At 42.9% G+C, this 21,015-nt stretch overlaps 1 protein-coding gene across 1 annotated transcript in view; it reads right to left on the bottom strand.

The window, feature by feature from the left end:
• Window positions 1-742: 742 nt before the first annotated feature.
• LOC114616979 overlaps window positions 743-21,015 on the bottom strand; it is a 25,212-nt gene continuing 4,939 nt past the window's right edge. The window contains 2 exon segments of the mRNA XM_028762503.1: window positions 743-1,402; window positions 2,341-4,017. Coding sequence (XP_028618336.1) covers window positions 743-1,402; window positions 2,341-4,017 — 2,337 coding nt within the window.

Below are 21,015 nucleotides of genomic sequence, written 5' to 3'. Positions count from 1 at the left end.
AGGTCTCCTTTAAATTTCTATTCATTCTTTCTACTTGACCTGAGCTTTGGGGTCTGTAAATGCAATGAAGTTTCCAATCAATCCACAGGTACTTGGCCACTCCCTTATTTACCTGGGCAACGAATGCAGGCCCATTGTCTGAATCGATTACCTTAGTTACCCCGAACCATGGAAAGATTTCTTCTAGGATCTTTTTCACCATCACCATTGCCATTTCTTTCTTTGTTGGAAAAGCCTCTACCCAGCTGGAGAAGGTGTCTACAAATACTAGGAGGTACTTATTACCATATCTGGTGGGCTTGATCTCTGTGAAATCCACCTCCCAATAGACTCCTGGTCTGTCACCTCAGAGGCGTTTGCCAAGGTCGGCCTTGGTTCAGCAAGCATTTACCTTTTGAAAGAGTACATATGCATGTACGATATCCTCAACCAGCTGTGTAAGTCGAAGTATGTGAAACTTGGTGTTTAACATGGTAGCCACAAGTTTAACCAGTGTTTAACCAGGGTCCACTGGTGCATCTGCTTCACCATCTCCTCTGCCTCTTTCTGGGGCAGAATTATCTTTCCAGCTGGGGTTTTCCAAACCCTCAAGTCCTTATCAAACTCCTTTTCGACTTTAGTCATTAAGGCCAAATCTTGGGCCATATATAGAAATGGAGGTGTGGGTTCAGCTTTACTTTCTGTCACAGCCATGGCAAAAACTGTTTCAACTGCTACTCTTCTCTCTTCTCTGTCAGCCATGTTATTTCCTTTTGCAACAGCTGAGGTCCCTCTTTGTGGCCAGTCCAGTGGATGCACTCACTATAGAGGGCTGATGTAGTGCCCTAAGTAGCTCTAAAATCTCAGTCTTATTCTTAATTTCTTTTCCAGCTGACATGAGGAGCCCTCGCTGCTGGTAGATAGCCCCATGGATGTGGGCCATAGTGAAGGCATATCTACTATCTGTGTAAATATTAACCTTCTTATATTTTCCCAATTCTAGAGCTTCTGTCAGCACTATCAGTTCAGCCCTCTGGGCAGAGGTACCCTCGGGTAGTGCCTGTGCCCATATTACTTTTTGTTGATCCACCACTGTGGACCCGGCCTTCCTTTTCCCATTTTCGAGGTAGCTGCTACCATCTGTATACCAGGTTACCTCAGCATCCTCCAGAGGCTGATCACTCAAGTCCTTTTGCCAGCCATGTGCCTCCACAAGCACTTGGTGGCAGTCATTGGTTGGTGCTCCGATATTCGAGTCCAGCAGCAAGGTGGCTGGGTTCAGCCCACTGGCCGGGTTGAAAGTGATCCTGTCTGAATTTAGTAGCAAAGTCTGGTAGTGAGTCATCCAGGTGTTAGTGAGCCAACGATTGAGGGGCTGGCGGATGACGCTCTCCAATGCACGAGGAGCAGTCACCACCAAACCCTGCCCCAGGGTCAACTTGTCAGCGTCTTTTACTAGGGTCTCCACTGCTACCACATTTCATAGGCAGACAGGCCACCCAGCAGCTACAGAGTCTAATTTCTTTGAGAGGTATGCTACTAGTCTTTTCCAGGGCCCCAGCTTCTGCATTAGGACCGCTTTTGCTACCCCTCCATTCTCTGCCACGTACAAGTGGAAAGGCTTGGACACATCAGGAAGTTCCAGGGCAGGGCTGACATAAGAGCCATCTTGGTAGTGTCAAAAGCAGCCTGCTCTTTTTCTCCCCACTCAAATGGCCTATCATTTTTAGTCAATGGATAGAAGGGTGCTGCCATCTCAGCAAACCCTGGGATCCATAATCGACAGAATCCTACTGTTCCCAGGAATTCTCTTACTTGTTTGGCACTACAAGGAGGGGGGATGTGAAACACAGTCTCTTTTCTAGCCTCTGATAGCCACCGTTTTCCATCTCTAAGTAGATATCCCAAGTAACTGACCTGTTTTCTGCAGATCTGGGCCTTCTCAGCAGAGGCCCTGTATCCTAGTTTCTCCAGTTCAGTTAGTAACTGACGAGTTCCATGGAGGCATGTGTCTCTGTTAGGGGCAGCCAGAAGGATGTCATCTACGAATTGAAGAAGGGTTACTTGGGGGTTTCTGCTCTAAACAGGGCGAGATCTTGGTGTAGAGCTTCGTCGAAGATGGTAGGGGAGTTCTTGAACCCCTGTGGAAGCCGGGTCCATGTTAATTGTCCAGATATTCTTGATTCCGGGTCCTTCCATTCGAAAGTGAAGATTGGTTGGCTTCTCGGGCTCAGTTGGAGACAGAAGAAGGCATCTTTAAGAATCCAATACAGTGTACCAAGTCCTTTCTTGGGGAAGAGAGCTCAACAAATTATATGGGTTTGGTACTGTGGGATGTAAGTCTGTCACCCATTTGTTTACTTCACGGAGATCTTGCACAGTGATCAGGTACCAGTAGTCATTGGTACCTGGCTTTCGTACTGGAAACAGGGATGTGTTCCATGCTGACTGATACCTTTTAAGTATCCCCAAAACTAGCAATCTGAGGATATGAGGTCTAATTCCATCTTGGGCTTCCTTGTTCATTGGATACTGATGGACTGTTACTAGAGTGGCCAAGGCTTTTAGCTCAGTGTGGACCACTAGCTGGTTCTTAGCCTCACCCATGCCTGGGATTTCTGCCCATGCTTGTGGAAACTGGTTCAGCCACCAGTCCATATCTCCGGGATTCTCTTTTGGGTGGTCAAAGAGGCGGTATTCATCCTTGAGTTTTACAGTCAACACATGCAACATATTTCCTTGTCTATCTTTTACTTGGAGGCCCTCTGGGAGGAAGTGGATCTGGGCTCCAACCTTTGTAAGCAGGTCTCTGTCCAGGAGAGGGTAGGGGAATTCTGGAATGACTAAGAACAAGTGGGACACCCAGCCCACGCCGAGGTCCACTGTCCTTCGGGTGGTCCATGAATATTGTTTATTGCCAGTAGCTCCCTGGACCCACAACCTCTTGTCAGACAATGGGCCCATGGTTTGTAGAAGGACTGAATGTTGAGCCCCAGTGTCCACCAAGAACTGAGTGGGCTTCCCCTCCACTCTCAAGGTTACCCTGGGCTCAGGGAGGGGGTCCGAGTCCCGTCCTCCCTAGTCACTGTCCTCATCCAGGGCCAGTATTTTGTGGTGTGGGGGTTCCTCTCTGGCTTGGTGGGGCCCATTCCGCCTTTTCTTCAGGCAACCTGTTGCCCAGTGCCCTTTCTCTTTGCAATAGGCACACTGATCCTTATCCAAAGGCCTCCTTCAGTTGCCCAGTACTCTCTCACTTGGCTCTCGACTTTCTCTAACTACTGTGGCCAAAATTCTAGTCAAGTTCTTTTCCTGTCTTTTTTCTTTCTATAGTTCCCTAGCTTCCTGCTCTTTGTGCTTTCTCTCTTCTCTCTCTTCCTCAGTCTCTCTGTTATAGAACACCTTTTCAGCTACCTGCACCAAATCTCTCAAAGACTTGTCTTGTAATCCATCTAACTTCTTCAGCTTTTTCTTAATATCACTGGCAGATTGGTCAATAAAGGCTACTGTCACTGTTGCTTTATGCTCATCAGACAACAGGTCATAAGGCGTGAACGGGTGAAACACCTCCCTCACCCATTCTAGGAAGACTGAGGGGGATTCAGTAGGCCCTTGGACCGTCTCTCTTGCCTTGGCCAAATTAGTGCGGCACCATGCAGCCTCTCGGAGACCTGCCATTAGAGATTGACGATAAACTTTCAAGTGCTCCCTTCCATTTGGAGTGTTGAAATCCCAATCTGGTCTGGTCAGTGGAAATGTTGCATCTATCTCATTTTGCAGGAGTGTAGGTCTTCCATCTGTCCCAGGGATGTTCTTCCTGGCCTCCAAGAGGATATGCTGTCTTTCCTCGGTAAAGAGTACCTGTAAGAGCTGCTGACAATCATCCCAAATGGGCTGATGTGAAAAGAGGAGGGAATCAATCAGGCCGATCAGAGCCTGAGGGTCCTCAGAAAAAGAAGGGTTATGAGTCCTTCAGTTATAGAGATCTGCCGACAAAAAGGGCCAAGAGGGAAGACAGTGATTTCCAGGGCCACCACCCGCCTACTCCGAGTTCTGGCAGCCGGACCCTCTTGGTTCCCTTCTGCCAGGGGAGCGGAGGGTTCCGCTGGAGCTATGGCCCCCTGTGCCATTGGGGCTGCAGCCCCTGCACTACCACTGTGGGGAACGCTGTTGGGTAAGGGGGAGGAGGATCTAATAAAAGGTAGTCAGCATCTGAGGTAGGTAAGATCTTCTTTTCTCTCACAGGACGTGAGGCTTTCTTCTCCTCATCACCGTCTTTCAACTCGAACACCTTGGTCTTCAGTGGGCCGGAAAGTGAAACAAACGGGCAGACCCACGAGGCAGGGGGAAGGGAGAGAACCAAGTTTTCCCAGACAGTTATATAGGAGATCTGGTCTGGATGCCCACCAGGACCCTCTGAAAAATTCTTCCTTTAATCTGTCTAACTTTCTCTAGAAAGAAGGATCCCTCCAGTGGCCATCCCGTTTGATAAGATGGCCACTCTGAAGTGCACAATGTCTGCCATTTCCGTTTCTTCACTCCTACTGACAGGTTATGAGCTCTAGCCTTAAACTTCAGTCCAGTAGTCAAGAATCAAGGGTAGTGGGGTAGAGAGTGTCTGTCCCATGGTAAAAAGTTGATCATCAGTGCAATACCACAAACAATGTGCAACACAAACAAAATACACGAACAAAATCAGACACGGACCTACTGCCACGAGAGAGCAACAGATGCTGCCCTGGGCAGCTGGGAGACCAGTTGGAGAATCCTATCTCCCAGAAGGACCCTGGAGTGTCCCCCAGCATCCCGTGACCTGCAGCATGCTGACATGTCTACCACGCTGCTTAGTCACCCCCGAAGAGTTCCTTTCCAGAACTCAAGAACCTGACCCTTTCCCAGGATCCAAAACAGACTGCTCTCCCCAGGCACTGAAACCAGGCTATACACTTCACAGGCACAAAACACCAAACAGAAAACACACAGAGCTGCTCTAGTGAACATCTCCGATCTCTGAGCTGTGGGGATCTGAAAGAGCGAATCTTGGTGGGACCTCCAAAATGTTGGACCTAAAGATCCAAAACCAGGGACCATGCTCCCCCCAGAAACACCCACAGACAGCAGATTCAATGCAATAACATAAGGTGTATTGATGATAAGATGATAACCAGTGCACTGGGGCTCCCTTGCGCACAGGTAAGAGGAACCCCAAACTAAAGCTAAGGGCAGTTTATATACCATTTTCACAGAATCCATGGGGGCAGTTATACAATTACCTCTTAAACAATAACCAAAAAGGCTGACATAAACCACTGTTCCCAAGCCTGGTTTCTAGGTAACTCAGATTATCATATTATCTTTATAACAATGAGTGTTAGCTAAGAGGCTTCTCTTTGCCCAGGTGCATTATGTTGTGGGCTCATCTCCCTGATAAACTCTTATCTTGGGCTCTTCTTCCTGGAATGTATGTTTGAGTCTTTAGAATGTGCTCCTCCTGGGATGTGCCTCTGGGGCAGCTAATGTTTGAATGTAAACCTAAACTCAAACTTAAGGATCTTTTAATTTTAAGTTCAAGCTGAGACCTGAAATTCTTACATTCTTACAAAAACAGCTAGAGAGGTGCAAGTGTTTTAGTAAGTAGAATTGCCCATGTGGTTGAGCCCAGAAGATAGTAATAGGGAAATGCCCACATGGTTGGCAGTCCAAAAGGACATAGGAGGTGAATGCTCAAGTGATAGGTGGCCAAAAAGGGAGAGAGGACACTTACTGAGTAGGCTGAGGAGAGAAAGATTGTTAGTTAAGGTGGAGGGGAGAAACTGCTGAAGAGGGAGACTCTAGAATCAAACAAATGTTCCTTTCATAGCTTAGGAGAGTCAGATCAGCAGCTTGGTTTGGAGAGTCCAAATTCCTTGTGGAGGGAACGTATTTAAGTCACTCTCGGGTTATAGCATCAGATGAATGAAAAAAGAAATAAATTATTTATTTTAGATAAAGTAGAGAATTTAGGTAGAGAAAGTGTAATGGCTATTCCTGGTTGTCAACTTGACTATTATCTGGAATGAACTACAATCCAGAATTGGAGGGCTCACTTGTGATCTAGATCTTGAGGCTGGGAGACACAAGTTTCTGACCTAAATCTTTGCATGGAGATCTTGAGGCATAGTGGCCATGAAAAGCTTAGGCCAAGGCAAGGTATTACACACCTTTAATCCCAGGAGACTGAGGCAAGCAGCTGAGTTCAAGGTCAGCCTGGGACAAAACAAGTCCCAGATCCAGGCATGGTGGTATGCACCTTTAATCTGGGCCACACCTTCTGCTGGAGACCTACATAAGGACATTGGAAGAAAGAAGACTCATTCTTTTTCACTTGCTTGCACTTACTTGCCAGCACATCTGTTGGAACCTACTTCTTCAGGATTTCAGTTTATACAGAAGACCAGCTGAAACAACTAGCTTTTTGGGACTGAGCAAGTACTAGATTCTTAGACATCCACAGCTGCCCATTGTTGGGTTAGTTAGACTGCAGACTGTAAATCATTACAATAATTTCCTCAATATAGAGAGACATTCCATAAGTTCTGTGACTCTAGAGAATCCTGACTAATACAGGAAGGGACATCTGAGAGAGTCTAGAGTGGACATGACCAGGTTGATCTGGACCATGTGGGGAGAAGGGGCAAGGAATGGGATGCAACAGCCAGGAGGCCAAAATACAAAAGGGAACAGATAACCAAAATGTCTGGATTTCACCTTGAGGTGAAGGGCCAGCCAGCCCCTGGGCTGTTGAGGTCAGGGTAGAGAGCATAATATGTGAGCCATACCCTGTAATGAGTAGGGACTGGTGGATGGTGGGAAAACCTGGAGGCTAATTCCATTTTGATGTTAAATAGGCACCTCAGCTGTTTGTCTTGGGTTTGACATTTAACCAACACAGCTATAGACAAGTCACTAATAGACTGTTTCTATGAGTCAAGAGTTCAGGATTAACTTCACCAGGTAATTCTTTGCTGTTTCTTATACTGCTGCTTTCAGGATGTCAACTCAGTCTGTTACCATTTGAAGACTCAGTTAGAGCTGAAGCTTCTATTTATTATTTATTATTATTTCTTTTAAGAAGTGACCTTCTTAGCTGGAGAGATGGCTCAGTGGTTAAGAGTGGTTAAGTGGTTGCTCTTCCAGAGGTCCTGAGTTCAATTCCCAGCAACCACATGGTGGCTCACAACCATCTGTAATGGAGTCTGAAGCTCTCTTCTGGCACACAGGTGTATGTACAGATAGAATGCTCATATACATAAATAAGAATATATTGCCGGCAGTGGTGGTGCACGCCTTTAATCCCAGCTCTTGGGAGGCAGAGGCAGGCAGATTTCTGAGTTCGAAGCCAGCCTGGTCTACAGAGTGAGTTCCAGGACAGCCAGGGCTATACAGAGAAACCCTGTCTTGAAAAACCAAAAAAAAAAAAAAAAAAGTGACTTTCTTAAAATAGAGGGTCACTAAAGGGACTGGCAGTTTCATAGTTGTTGTGGCATAAGGCTTTATGATTGACTTAGAGTTTTTATTGCAGAGATGAAACACCACAACCAAAGAGCAAGTTGGGGAGGGAAGGGTTTATTTGGCTTACACATTTTGCTGTTCATCATTGAAGGGATTGCCCCTCCCCCATATTGATCACTAATTTTAAAAACTGCCTTATGGCCAAATCTTATGGAGTGGAGGCATTTTCTCAATTGAAGTTCCCTCCTCTCTAACAATTCTTGCTTGCAACACATTACATAAAAGTTTTATTTATTTTATTTATTAATAAAGTTTTAATTTTTTTACTATTTAGTTTTTTGTTTTATTTTTTTATTTTATTTTTTTCTTTTTTTGGTTTTTCGAGACAGGGTTTCTCTGTGTGGCCCTGGCTGTCCTGGAACTCACTCTGTAGACCAGGCTGGCCTCGAACTCAGAAATCCGCCTGCCTCTGCCTTCCAAGTGCTGGGGTTAAAGGCGTGCGCCACCACTGCCCGGCTAGTTTTATTTTTTGTATATGGGTATTTTGCCTATATGTATAGCTGTGTACTATTCATGTGTCTGGTGCCCATGAAAGCTAGAAGAAGGGATTGAATCACTTGGACCTGGAGATACATATGCTTAGAACTACCATGTGGGTGCTGGGAAATGAACCCAGGTCCTATAGAAGAGCAGTAAGTGCTCTTAACCACTGAGTCATTGCCCAAGCCCCCGTTACAGTTGGTTTTTAAAATTAATTATATTTACTTACCTTATGTTTTTGAGTATTTATTTGCATGTCTATATACTACATGCATGCCTGGTGCTCAGATACCAAAAGGAGGCATTGGATTTCCTAGAGCTGGGGTTCTCAAGCTCCTAGGCATCCAGTCGCTGCTGGAAACCACATGGAGTCAGTAATGAAGGGTTGGGGTCCATGTCCATGGGCCCACAACAAAGAGCTCAGGACCCATGGGCTCCTAAGACCCTGGACATCCAGATATGCTGCTGGGCTGCAGGGAGTTGGGAATGGAGTTGGGGGTCTATGGGTATATGAAGAGGCCAGGGCCAGGGGCAGGAGCATTCCGGTTTGGCTAATTGGTGGAAGTCCTTAGTTTAGCAGAGCACAGAGGGGCCTTCTGTGGGAGGCTTAGGCAGCACAGCTCTGTAGGCGAAGGCCTTCTCCATGCTCCCCATGGTTGGTTCCAAACTGTGTATTGATTGTTCATGGTGGAAAATGGGTGCATACCACCTTCTCAGGGTGGACCAGAGATTAAATACCTTCTGCAGGAAGGAATGTTTAGCTTATTGGCTAAACCCTCAGGGCCTCTAAATACCTCATTAGCATGGAGAACTTATTCTGGGCTATGTGACCACAGGTCATGTTTCCTATGTGGGAAGTAGGGCAAGTGTTCCAGACCAGGAATCTGATAGGAAGCAGGGAGCTGTCTACCATCTCAAGTGGGTGCCTGGGTGCCAGGGACTCTGAACCCACTCAACCTTGCCAAATTTTCTGGCATGTTCTACTGTCCCTCAATCATCATGGTGGAAAGCAATTCAGTCTCCAGGTAGACATGGTGCTGGAGAAGGAGCTGAGAGTTCTACATATTGATCCACAGGAAGCAAGGAAGAGACTGGATATGTTTCACACTGAGCAGAGCTTGAGCATTTAGGACCTCAAAGCCCTGCCTCCACAGTGACATACTTCCTCTAACAAGACCCACATCCTGATAGTGTCACTCCTTATGGCCAAGCATTCAAACACATGAAACTTGTGGGTCATACCTACTCAAACCACCACACCTGCCTATTTGGAAAACAGGGTAGGTAAAAAAAGAAATTGAGGAGTTGTGGAATTCACAGATAAGGAGTGTTTGGAAGTATTTTTTACCTCTATGTGTGTGTGTATGTATGTGTGTATACATACATAAATATGTATGCTTATATGTATAGTTATTTAATTACATAGTTCTTTCTCGTGACAAAAGCCTAAGAAATACAATGTTTGTTAGGAAGGATTTATTATTGTTGCTCATTGGTTTAAAGGCTTCAGTCCCCATTGTCACTTGGTTCTGTTGCTTCTAGACCTGTGTGTAGTGATGCAGAGCATTGTGGCAGGGAGTATGTGGTGGAGGAAAATGGTTTACCTCATGGTAGACAAGAGGCAGAGAGAGATGGGGAGAGATAGGGACCAGACACCTTTCAAGTCTTGACTTCCGTGTGTGCATGACTCCCATACTTAACGACCTACTTCCTCTAACCAATTACCACCTTCTAGTTTTCACTTGAATATCCACTAATGGAATCAAATTATGACTCCTTCAATGGAGCAATCCAGTGGTTAAAATCAGCAACATCATGACCCATCATCTTTCAGTAGCACTGCCAGCTGGAAACTACTTCTTTAATACTTGAACCTTTTGGGACTATTCTTCCCTTTCTGTTACGATGATAAAATACTCTAACTAAAAGCAGCTTAGGAGAGAAAAGGGTTTATTTAGCTTACACTTCCAGATCAGTCTATCACTGAGGGAAGTCAAGGCTCAATGCAGGCCTGCTTGATATTCCACACAGCATTACTTGTAACCAAGGAACTCATAACCAAGGAAGTAGATGTAAACCATGGAGAAGAGATGTTTGAGGGCTCTTTTGCGGTATCATGGTTAGTTAGCTTTCTTAGACAGTCAAAGAACGCTTGTCCATGGAATGATGCAGCCAACCTCACTTAATACACGCCATCGATTAACACTAAAGACAGCTTGAGCCAGTATGATCTGAGAAATTCTTTAATTGACGGTCTTCACAGGTGAGTCTTGGCTGTGTCTGTTAAATTGTAATGGGTATAGGTGAAGTGGAAATAAAAAACTCAGAATGCATTTCCAGAAGCAGAATTGTTTTTTAATCAGAACAACTGAAGAGCCATGATCTCTCTGCAGAAGTGGAGACTGTACATACATGACATGGGGTAGGATCAGATGGGTGCTTGGGTATTTTATGTAAATAAGATGAAAAGGGGACTTCTAGAAGATTCATCTGTAGGTCAGTTCCCCTCTAGTCTCAGAGGTAGATAAGCACTTCAAAGAGGTATTGTGATGCTCTTAGCAGAAGTATGCTGGAACCTAAGAGCCTACTGATTTTATCAGTGAAGTCAGCTTTCTTGTTCAGAGCTTCTTAACCCTTCAGTGTTGTATTGGTAGCTGACACTAACTAGGACAGGTGCACTTCATATTCAATGCATAGCAGAAATTACTGACAGTTTTAGATGGAAATAAGGATTTATTGAAGAAGTTTTCAAGGTGACTAGGAAGCATAAAAACTGGGATTATCATGGATATAAGAGTGTTGGAAAACATTTTTCTTTTGAGTGGCACAAGTCTTCATGACCATCTTTTAGTTTACAGAACATTTTCAGATGGAAATTTTATAAACAAACTAATCTATTTTCCCTCATTTCACCATTTACATATTAGAAAACTGAACTCCAATCAGTTTAAGATAAAGTGAGGTAGAGGGATGACTTGTGATTCCAGTGTTTCATTCAATGTCTATGTTACCATAAGTGCCCTATAAGGTCACAGGTCGAGTGTTATATGTCATAGGATCCCCACCTCCTCTTTCCTCTTCATCACTCTTTCTCAGCCGAACTGGCTTCCTAGTGAGTCCCATGACTGTGCCTTGGCATTTAATGCTTCTCTAGCTCCAAAACTCCTTCTAGATGTTGGCCTGGCTTCCTTTATCTCTTCTCAGATACAGCCTCCTCAGAGAGGGCTTCCTTGAGTCCCCTATATGAAAAATCCCCTCTTTGTTCATTATTTCCCATTTTCTTTTGGAAATGGAAAATTATCTTTTGTTTTGTTTTGTTTTGTTTTTTTGAGACAGGGTTTCTCTGTGTGTAGCCCTGGCTGTCCTGGAACTCATTCTGTAGACCAGGCTAGCCTCGAACTCTCGAACTCAGAGATCCACCTGCCTCTGCCTCCCAAGTGCTGGAATTACAGGCGTGCACCACCACCGTCTAGCCTGGAAAATTATCTATATTTTATATCATGACATATATTTGTTTATTATTTCGTGCCAGCAAAGGTAAACTCTTTTGTTCTTCATTTTGTTCGTTGCCCTGTCTTGCAGAGCATAGAATACTTGCATAGAGTAAATACTCACTATAATGTTGGTTCAGATGTATTACCTCTTTGCTTTAAACCTTCCCTTGCTAAAGCCCTTACAGTAGCCTGTGTTATAACTAAGTTGTGTTCTTGCCTATTTCCATATTTATCTGTATTCATGTGTTGAAGTCACCCATAGTGCCCTCTAGAAAGTTGCTGCACTTGGAAACTGAGCTTTTATAAAAGAGTTTAAAGTTCAATGAATTAATAAAGATGGGGTTCTAAATCAATGTTATCAGTGACCTTGTGAGAGGAAGAAAAGACACTAGGGATGCTGTGAATGGAGAAGAGGCCATGTGAAAAAATAGTGAGGACCAAAGACAAAGGCCTCAGAGGAACCAAACCCATTGACACCTCGACCTTCAGAACTAAGTAAGATACAGACAGGGTTTCTTTGTGTAGTCCTGGCTGTCCCGGAACTCACTCTGTAGACCAGGCTGGCCTCGAACTCAGAAATCGCCTGCCTCTTCCTTCCAGGTGCTGGGATTAAAGGTGTGAGCCACCACCACCTGGCCCATGCATTGTTTAATAACAGGAAATTTCTGAGAAATTTCATCACTGTGCAAACACCAGAATATATTTGCACAAAACTAGATAGTATCAGTCAGTCAACTTTAGCACCTGCTAGATACATGAGAAATGCTAAATAAATGCAAGACTGGTTTGGATGTGTTGTGAAATGCTGTCAGACAGTAAGCTTTTTTATAAGTTGGGTGTATTCTAAATAATGATCACAGAGCTAATAATGGTGATACATGCCTCCAATCCCAACACTTGGGAGGCTGAGGCTGGAGGATTATGAATTTGAGGCCAGTTTAAAAGATAAAACCGAAATAAAATAATACTAACAAACATAGGAGTAAATATATCAAACAATGTTAATCACTTGTTATCGTTGTCACTCATATGCTATATATAAGTTTGCATACTATACTTCTGAATGGCTAGCAGAATTATAGATTATTTATACCACAGGTGTTTACTACAAATACAAGTCATGTGTCCTTGATGATGCTATAACTACTTTGGTGATTTGAATGGAAATGGTCCCATAGGGTCATAGGGAGAGGGACTAAGTATGTCACTGGTTGTGAGTTTTGAGGTTTCAGATATTCAAGCCAAGGCCCAATGTCTCTCTCTTTTCCCTCTACCTGCTGATTTAGATGTAGAACTCTCAGATTCTTCTCCACTGTATCTGCCTGTGTGCCACCATACTTCCCACCATGATGACAACTAACTAAACCACTGAACTATTAACCAGGCCCCAATTAAATGTTTTTGTTTTGTTTTGTTTAAATAAGAGTTGCCATGATCATGGTATCTCTTCACAGCAATAGAAACCCTAAGACATTTACCTTGTTTCTACGAGACAGAAAGTTTTCAGTTCCAATGCCACAAGCATGGCTTACTGTTGTTTTCTAACAAAATCTCAATTGTTCAGTTTTACCAATGAAGACTCAGGAGTCAGATGCTAAGGTGAAAGCCTGCAAGGTCAGAGAGGCAGAGAAAATTACACGGCTAACTTTCTTCCTCATCATATGTTCTCAAAAAATCCTTTCAATTTAATGCTCCTCCATTCTACTTCCTGTGCATCTCTCTACCCAGCTCCTTTTTTGGGGGTGGAGGGTGGACTTCAAGACAGGGTTTCTCTGTGTAGCCTTGGCTGTCCTGGAGTTCACTCTGTAGACCAGGCTAGCCTCAAACTCAGAAATCCTCCTGCCTCTGCCTCCCAAGTGCTGGTATTAAAGGCATGTGCCACCACCGCTTGGCTCTATCCACCTCCTAACTCCCTCTTACTCTCTGTTTTTTGTCTTAATAACCCTATGTTCACTTCCTGTCAACTGGTTGCGTGCTCTGCCTTTAATCTTGTTTACAATATTCAAGCAGAAAGCTCTTGAATTAAAGGTGTGTGTTATGGTTGAACCACACCACAACTAAGTTTTTCCCCCCCAGTAAATAACACAACCTTGAGGTTCATAATGTGATCAAATATCCTGTAACATATTGTTGACTAAAATGTTTTGTGGCTCCTGACTCTGACTCCTGCTAAGCTACCCAGTCTGTGGTACTTCGTTACGGCTCCTGGCATACACATCCTATTCACCCATCTCCTAAATCCCCTTACTCAAGCTGCGACTGGCCCTCCAATATGCCAAGCTGGCTTTCTTTTCAGTGCTTTCTGTTTGACCATTTTTCCTCTCAGAAGTCTATGCGATGTAGTCATACCTCCCAGTCAGCTCTCTGCTCAAATGTTTTTTCCTCAGCAATGTAATCCTTGACCATCTTACTTCAGTTGACAGCCTATAGCCTCCCTTTTTCTCTATTTCTGGATCTTGTTTTTGTTTTTTACACAGCATTTCTTGGACATATACCTGTCAAAGGTATGCCTATCTTCCTGTGCAAAGTCTCATGGGCCCTGACTGCAGGACTTAATGTTGCCTTTTGATTTGCCACTGACTTGCTGATGCCAAGAATAGTTCAACATCACTCTCCACAGTGGCATTTTGTTCTGTGTTCTCTTATAAGATGGTCAGTCAGGTGCTGCCCCAAGAATAGCCACGGAGGTGAGGCTCAGGAAACAGAATTTACCTGACACATAAGACTTAGAGACAGGAAGTAGGACATGTATGGAGAGAAGAACCTAAGTCATCCCTGTGGTAGACAGGGGAGGGATGAAGGGAGAGCCGAGGGTGAGAAATGCAGGGTGAGCAGCTTAGGCATAGCTCCTAGCTATATAGATGATTCTTGGTTGCGGGGTCCCTGACCCTGGGGTGATTGATCTAGGCGGAGGAATATGTCCTCCTGGGAAGTTGGGACCTATGAAGGAGGATGGGTCTGAACTAGTAGTATACCTTTTAAAGCTTGTTTCTATGAATTTATTAGTCCTAGGTAGTCCTAGGAAATATAATTTCTCCTTATCCAAGATTTTTAGGATGTCACAATTCATAATATGAATGTAACTAAAAATATGTATAATACATATTTGCTGGATTAGTAAATGAATGACCAAATGACACTGACTCATCAGTAAAACAGGTACATCATTAATCCACATTAGTTCTGTGAACTCAGCATCTAGGAACTAGATAGTTTTGTGAGTTTTATAAAAAAACAAAACAAAACCAAAACATGTATTTACTTATTTATTTTAGCAAGGGTGTGTGTGTGTGTGTGTTTGTGTACACATACACATGTATTTGCATGCCACTATATACATGTATGAAGGTTAGAATTTGCTTGAGTCCGTCTGCTCCTTCCATTACATGGTTCTAGGGATCAACCCCAGGTTGTCATAATTGGCAGCTGGTGCCTTTACCAGCTAAACATCTCCCTGACCCTTGTCATTTATTAATGTTAAAGGGGAAGAAGATACTCGTCAGTTATGGCAAAAGGATTAACACTTGAAATTCTTGTGTCTGGCTTTTCATTTGTAAGAACATAAAGTTTGATCTTATTTTAAAAAAAGTTAGATTGACTAAATATTTAAGTGCCAAAACAAGAAAATTGTTATGGCATTCTACTTTGCATTCTATTGCTGTGATCAAACTCTGAACAAAAGCAACTTGGGTAAGAAAGGGTTTATTAAGCTTACACTTGAAGGTCACAATTCATCTTGAGAGATGTCAAAGCTGAAACTTGGATGCATGAACTTGTAGAAAAGAACTATGGAGTAACATGAGTAACACTGCTTGCTGGCTTGCTCAAGGGCTTAGCTAGCTTTCTTATATTGTCCAGCACCACCTGCCCAGGGATGATACTGCTTATAGTGGGCTGGACTGTTTTACATCAATCTTAATAAAGACAGTTCCTAGTTTAGTTCCCAGTACTCATGTCAGGTAGCTTACTATTGCCTGTAACTCTAGTTCTGGGAGTGTATGATGGCTCTTGCTTTCTTGGGCATCTGCACTCGTGTACAACACTTCCACCCTCTGACTCACACAGACACCTAAATGCACATAGATAAACACAGATACATATATACATGTGTATCCACATGCACTTTTAAACCTAATAGTTATTAGACAGTTTCTCTTCTGAGGATTTCAGATGATTTAAGGCTGCGTAAAGCTGACAATTTTTTTTTTTTTTGAGACAGGGTTTCTCTGTGTAGCCCTGGCTGTCCTGGAACTCACTCTGTAGACCAGGCTGGCCTCGAACTCAGAAATCCGCCTGCCTCTGCCTCCCAAGTGCTGGGGTTAAAGGCGTGCGCCACCACCGCCCGGCTAAAGCTGACAATTAAAGGTACCTAACAGTTGTAAATAAAAATTTAGGAATATTTGGAGACTTTTATATAATTTCTGGGTATTTGTTCTAAGTCGTCTTAGTCACTGTTCTGTTGCTGTGAAGTAACCAAGACAACTCTTATTAGAGTTTAACTTGGTGGGGACTTGCCTACAGTTTCAGAGGCTTAGTTCATTTTTATCATGGCAGTGACCATGGCCACAGGGAGGAGGGTGTCATGGAACATGGCAGCAACCAGGTGGAGAGATACATGAGAGAGAGAGTGACACTGGACCTAGCTTGGACTTTTGAAACCTTTAAGCCCACCTCCACAGACATACTTCCACATACAGGGTCATGCTTCCTAATCCTTCTAATTCTATCAGGGTTTCACTCCCTGGTGACTAAGAGTTCTAATGTATGAGCTTATGGAGTCCTTTCTTATTCGAATTACCATGTTTTCACTCACTGGTCTCCATAGGGCTGTAGCCATATCATAATGCATTCAATCCAACTTAAAAATTTCCAGAGTCTATCACAGTCTCAATACTACTTCAAAATTCAAAGTTCTATTTTTCTGAGACTCAATGCAATCCTTTAACCATAACCTCTCATTAAATCAAAAGGCAGATTACATACTTCATATAGTGGATATACATTAGCATTCCAAAAGGGAGGAAAGCGAACATAGTGAGGAAATGCAGGACTAAGGCAAGGCCAAAATCCAGCAGGACAAATACCAAATTCTGTATCTTCATGTCCAATGTCAAAACGAACATCAAAAATCTAGCTCCTTCTAGCTCCGTTGACTGCAACATACTTCTCTCTCTTGGGCTGGTTCCATGCCTTGTCTGCAGCTCTCCTTGGCAGGTAGCTCATGGCTTAGGCATCCCCAACATCATAGAGTCTTTCACAAAATGGCCTCTTTGGGCCTCCGTGCAGAGCCACCCTTGTCATAAGCCTGGCCTCAGTGGCTTTCCTTAGCTTTGGAGGGAGATTCTTTCCTGTATCATTATATCCTTGACCCTAAAGCCAGAACCCGCGGCCGTGATAGAAGCTGCCAAGCTCTGCTCCTTCCTTGGGCTGGAACTTGGTCTCTTTCAACTACATTTGCATCAGCTTTCTGATGCTGGTGATTTTCTTACCTGCTTAAAAGCTTTGTTTCTTTTCACAAGCTGGAAGCTTAGCTGGGTGGGGTCTTACTGCGAAGTCACCACTCCCTTTGTCCCCTTTAGCATCAGTCTTTTTTTTTTTTAAATAAACTTATCTCCTTGAGAACTGAACTTAGCTCCATTATACTTCCCAGTGCTATTGCTCCTTTTCATGTCAAACTGTATTTTTTTTAAATTTCTCTTTGTCTGTCTTGCTCCTTTTCATTATAGATCTTCATAAGAGTGATTACTAATAACCAAATGACAGAGTCAAGACTAGGTTGTTTTCTCCTCTTCCATTGCCATCAATCTAAAACTCTTCAGTATAGACTCAGGCAGCTTTTAGAGCAAGGACAGAAAGCAGCCACATCCTTTGCCAAAATATCACAAGAATATTCTCTAGGCCACCTACTAATATTCTTTCCCTTTGCAACTTCTTTAGCTGGTTGCCCACACTGCCCTCAACATTGTCTTTCATCTTCCTATTAGTATAGCCCATTAAACTCTGCTTAAATTGATCAACCACTTTTGTAGTTCAAAATCCTATATTCCTCCACATTCCTCCACCAAACACCGTGGTAAGCCCTGTCACAGCAATACCCCAGCACTTAGTATCAACTTTTGTTTTAGTTATTATTCTATACAAGGCATGTCTCTTAGAAGAGAAAGAAAGCATTTAACTAGGGCTTGGTTACAGTTTCAGAGGTTTGCTTTATTATCATCATGGCAGAGAACATGGAGGCATACAGGCAGGGGCTGGAGCAATAGTTGAGAAGCACATCCTGATCCATGGGCCTCTAGAGAAAAAGAGTGTGAAACATGCTCTGCTTGCTGCGGGCTTTTGAAATCCCAAAACCCACCCAATTGGAGCGGACACACTTCCTCCAACAAGGTTGCTTAATCCTCTCAATCCTTCTCAAATAATGCCACTTCCTGATGACCAAGCATTTAAATAGGCATTTAAATGAGCCTATGGGGGTCATTCCTATTGAAACCATCACATAAGGGGTTGGGTGAGGCTTGATAGACTACAAAGAAAACTCAGAACTCATGAAGGAAAAATTTGATACTGGAACTATATCAAAAATTTGATTGCATAAAAATTTAAAGTTTGGCCGGGTGGTGGTGGCACATGCCTGTAATCCCAGCACTTGGGAGGCAGAGGCAGGCGGATTTCTGAGTTCGAGAGTTCGAGAGTTCGAGGCCAGCCTGGTCTACCGAGTGAGTTCCAGGACAGCCAGGGCTACACAGAGAAACCCTGTCTCGAAAAAAAAATTAAAGTTTATAATGGCAGAGACACAGAAAATATTAAAAGGAGAGAAACTGAATGTAACATTTGACAAAAGACAAATATTTTTTGGAAGGCTGCTATGCACACCACTATACCACCAACATAGTCTTTGTATATATGAATTCTCTTCTAGGCTGGAGTAATGCCTTTGGACAAGAGTGTATATAGTTGTTCTTCTAGAGGGTTGAAGGTCAGTTACCAATATCTAGATCAGGTGGCTTACAACTACCTATGACTCTAGCTCCAGAAAGATTTGAGGCCTCTAGCTGCCTTAGCCATCTGTATTTACCTGCACACTATCCTACGCACACACATACATAATTTAAAATAATAAAAACAAACTGTTTAAAAAAAGAATCATCTACTGATAAGAGACAATCAAGTCACTAGATATGAGAAAAAATTTTGTAAACAATTTGAGGCAGGATCTTACCCTATGACTCAGATTGGCCTCAGACTCATTTTGTATGTCAGACTGGTCTTTGAGTCCAGGTTCTTCTACCTCAGCTTTCTTCTGAATTGGATTTCAGTTGTGTACCCCCACACCTGGCTGAAAATGGAGATTTTTTAAATGAGGAAAAGACCATTGCTAGTGGGTATGAAATGATGCTCTAATTACCCACAGATACATACACACATGTGCATCTACATACACATTTTTACCTGTCAGTCTTTCCTTATTTCATCAAATAGTTACTGATTTTTCTACTACCTTGGCACAACGTGAGGAAAACACAAATACTTCTGATTTTATGGGGCTTCTATTTATGGGGAAAGATCCATAGATAAGAAACAAAGACTAAGAAATGAATGATAAGGGACTGGAGAGATAGCTCAGCTATTAAGAGCACTGGCTTCTCTTGTAGTGGACTATGATTCTGTTTCCAACATGCACATGGTGGGTCACAATCCTCTGTAACCACAATTCCAGAGGATTTGATGTCCTCTGCTGGCCTCTGAGAGCACAGGCATGCAGGAACTCTCTCATAAACAAAGCAGAAATAAATTGTAAGTATATTAGAAGGTGATAAAGTGGTGTGATAATACTGACATATAAGGAGTTGGCATAGAAGGAAAACATTCATAAAAGAGATGAACTTAAAGGGTTACTTTGGTTAACTGTGGAGAAATGTTTTAAAAACCTAAACAAAGAGAATGCTTTTCAGAAAAATATAAACAATCAAATTGATTGTAGAAAATAGAGAAAAATTTATCAAAATAAATATTGTAAAACCTCTGGAGAAAAACGCTGATAAACAATTCTTAAAAAATAACACTAATGGACTATATAGAGTTTTAAGATTTATTTATTTCTATGTATATGAGTACACTGTCACTGTCTTCAGACACACCAGAAGAGGGCATTGGATCCCATTATAGATGGTTGTGAACCACCATGTGATTGCTCGGAATTGAACTTAGGAACTCTGGAAGAGCAGTCCAAAGTGCTCCTAACCAATGAGCCAGCTCTCCAGCTCTAATAAAAATTATTTAAAGATGGGATGCCAGCATGGCTCAATGTATAAAGGCAATTGCTGCCAAACCTGACCACTGAGTTCAGTCCCTGGTACTAATATAGTCAAAAGAACCAAACTCAGCTTATTGTCTTCTGACCTCTGCATATGTGCCCCCACACATGCACATGTGCATGCACACACACACAGGCGGACAGACAGACAGACAGACAGACAGATAAAATGTGTTGCTAACTTCTATGGACCCTCCAGCTATATAAATAAGGACATGGAGACTTAAAAGCTTAGGAATTTAACTTTGGACTACCTCTCATGCTGAAGCCTACTTCTTTATTCTAGCCTGATTAATTCTGCCTGCATCCCATCATGAGCTGGTCTATTCTCTGCTTGTGTTTATGTCTATCAACCACAGCAGCCACTTGCTGAATCCCTTCTTCTCATCTTTTTTCCCATCATCCCTTTCTCCCACCCTCCATTTCTTGCCTAGCTATTGAGTATCAGATTTGTATTAAAGTCAATCAGAGAATGCTTTAGGCAGGTGAAGAAGGACAGAGAAACATCTTACAAAAAGAATCTCCCAAGATCTCCCCCTTTTAGTACAATAAAAGGCTCTTTCTCTAACAACAATAAACTATATAGAATAAAAACTATTATGAGAACTATTAGGTAAGAATTACAATATTGCCGGTGGTGGTGGCACACGCCTTTAATCCCAGCACTTGGGAGGCAGAGGCAGGCGGATTTCTGAGTTCGAGAGTTCGAGGCTAGCCTGGTCTACAGAGTGAGTTCCAGGACAGCCAGGGCTACACAGAGAAACCCTGTCTCGAAAAAACAAAACAAAACAAAACAAAAATTTATTATAGAAATATCAAAAAAAGAATTACATTCACAATATCCAGTCAATATGTATTTGTAAACCTTGGAGAAAGTACTATATTATCTATTCTGACCAAGCCAGCTCAGTCAGTCAACAGGTTCTCCAGCGCAGGAGTGAGGATTAAAAGAAAAAGACAATTAGACAGTATTGCAGCATGACCCCAGCCAGTTCTGAGGCTGAGGCAGATTTATTTTTTTCCAATTTTCTTTTAAATAATTTTAATTACATGCAAGTATTTAGGTCAGTTCTAGGTTGAGGAACTAGCAACACAATAGATGCAAATAGTCAAGGAACAAACAAGGCAATGAGCAAAGCCCCGTGATCACTCTCGTGATCATGGTTTCTTTTTTTCTTTCTTTTTTTTTTTTTTTTTTTT

The sequence above is a fragment of the Grammomys surdaster genome, unplaced genomic scaffold (genome assembly GCF_004785775.1).
Source record: "Grammomys surdaster isolate TR1022 unplaced genomic scaffold, NIH_TR_1.0 133, whole genome shotgun sequence".
NCBI classification, from domain to species: Eukaryota; Metazoa; Chordata; class Mammalia; order Rodentia; family Muridae; genus Grammomys; species Grammomys surdaster.
The sequence above is the reverse complement of the archived record's forward strand: the minus strand, read 5'-3'. Positions and strand labels throughout refer to the sequence as shown.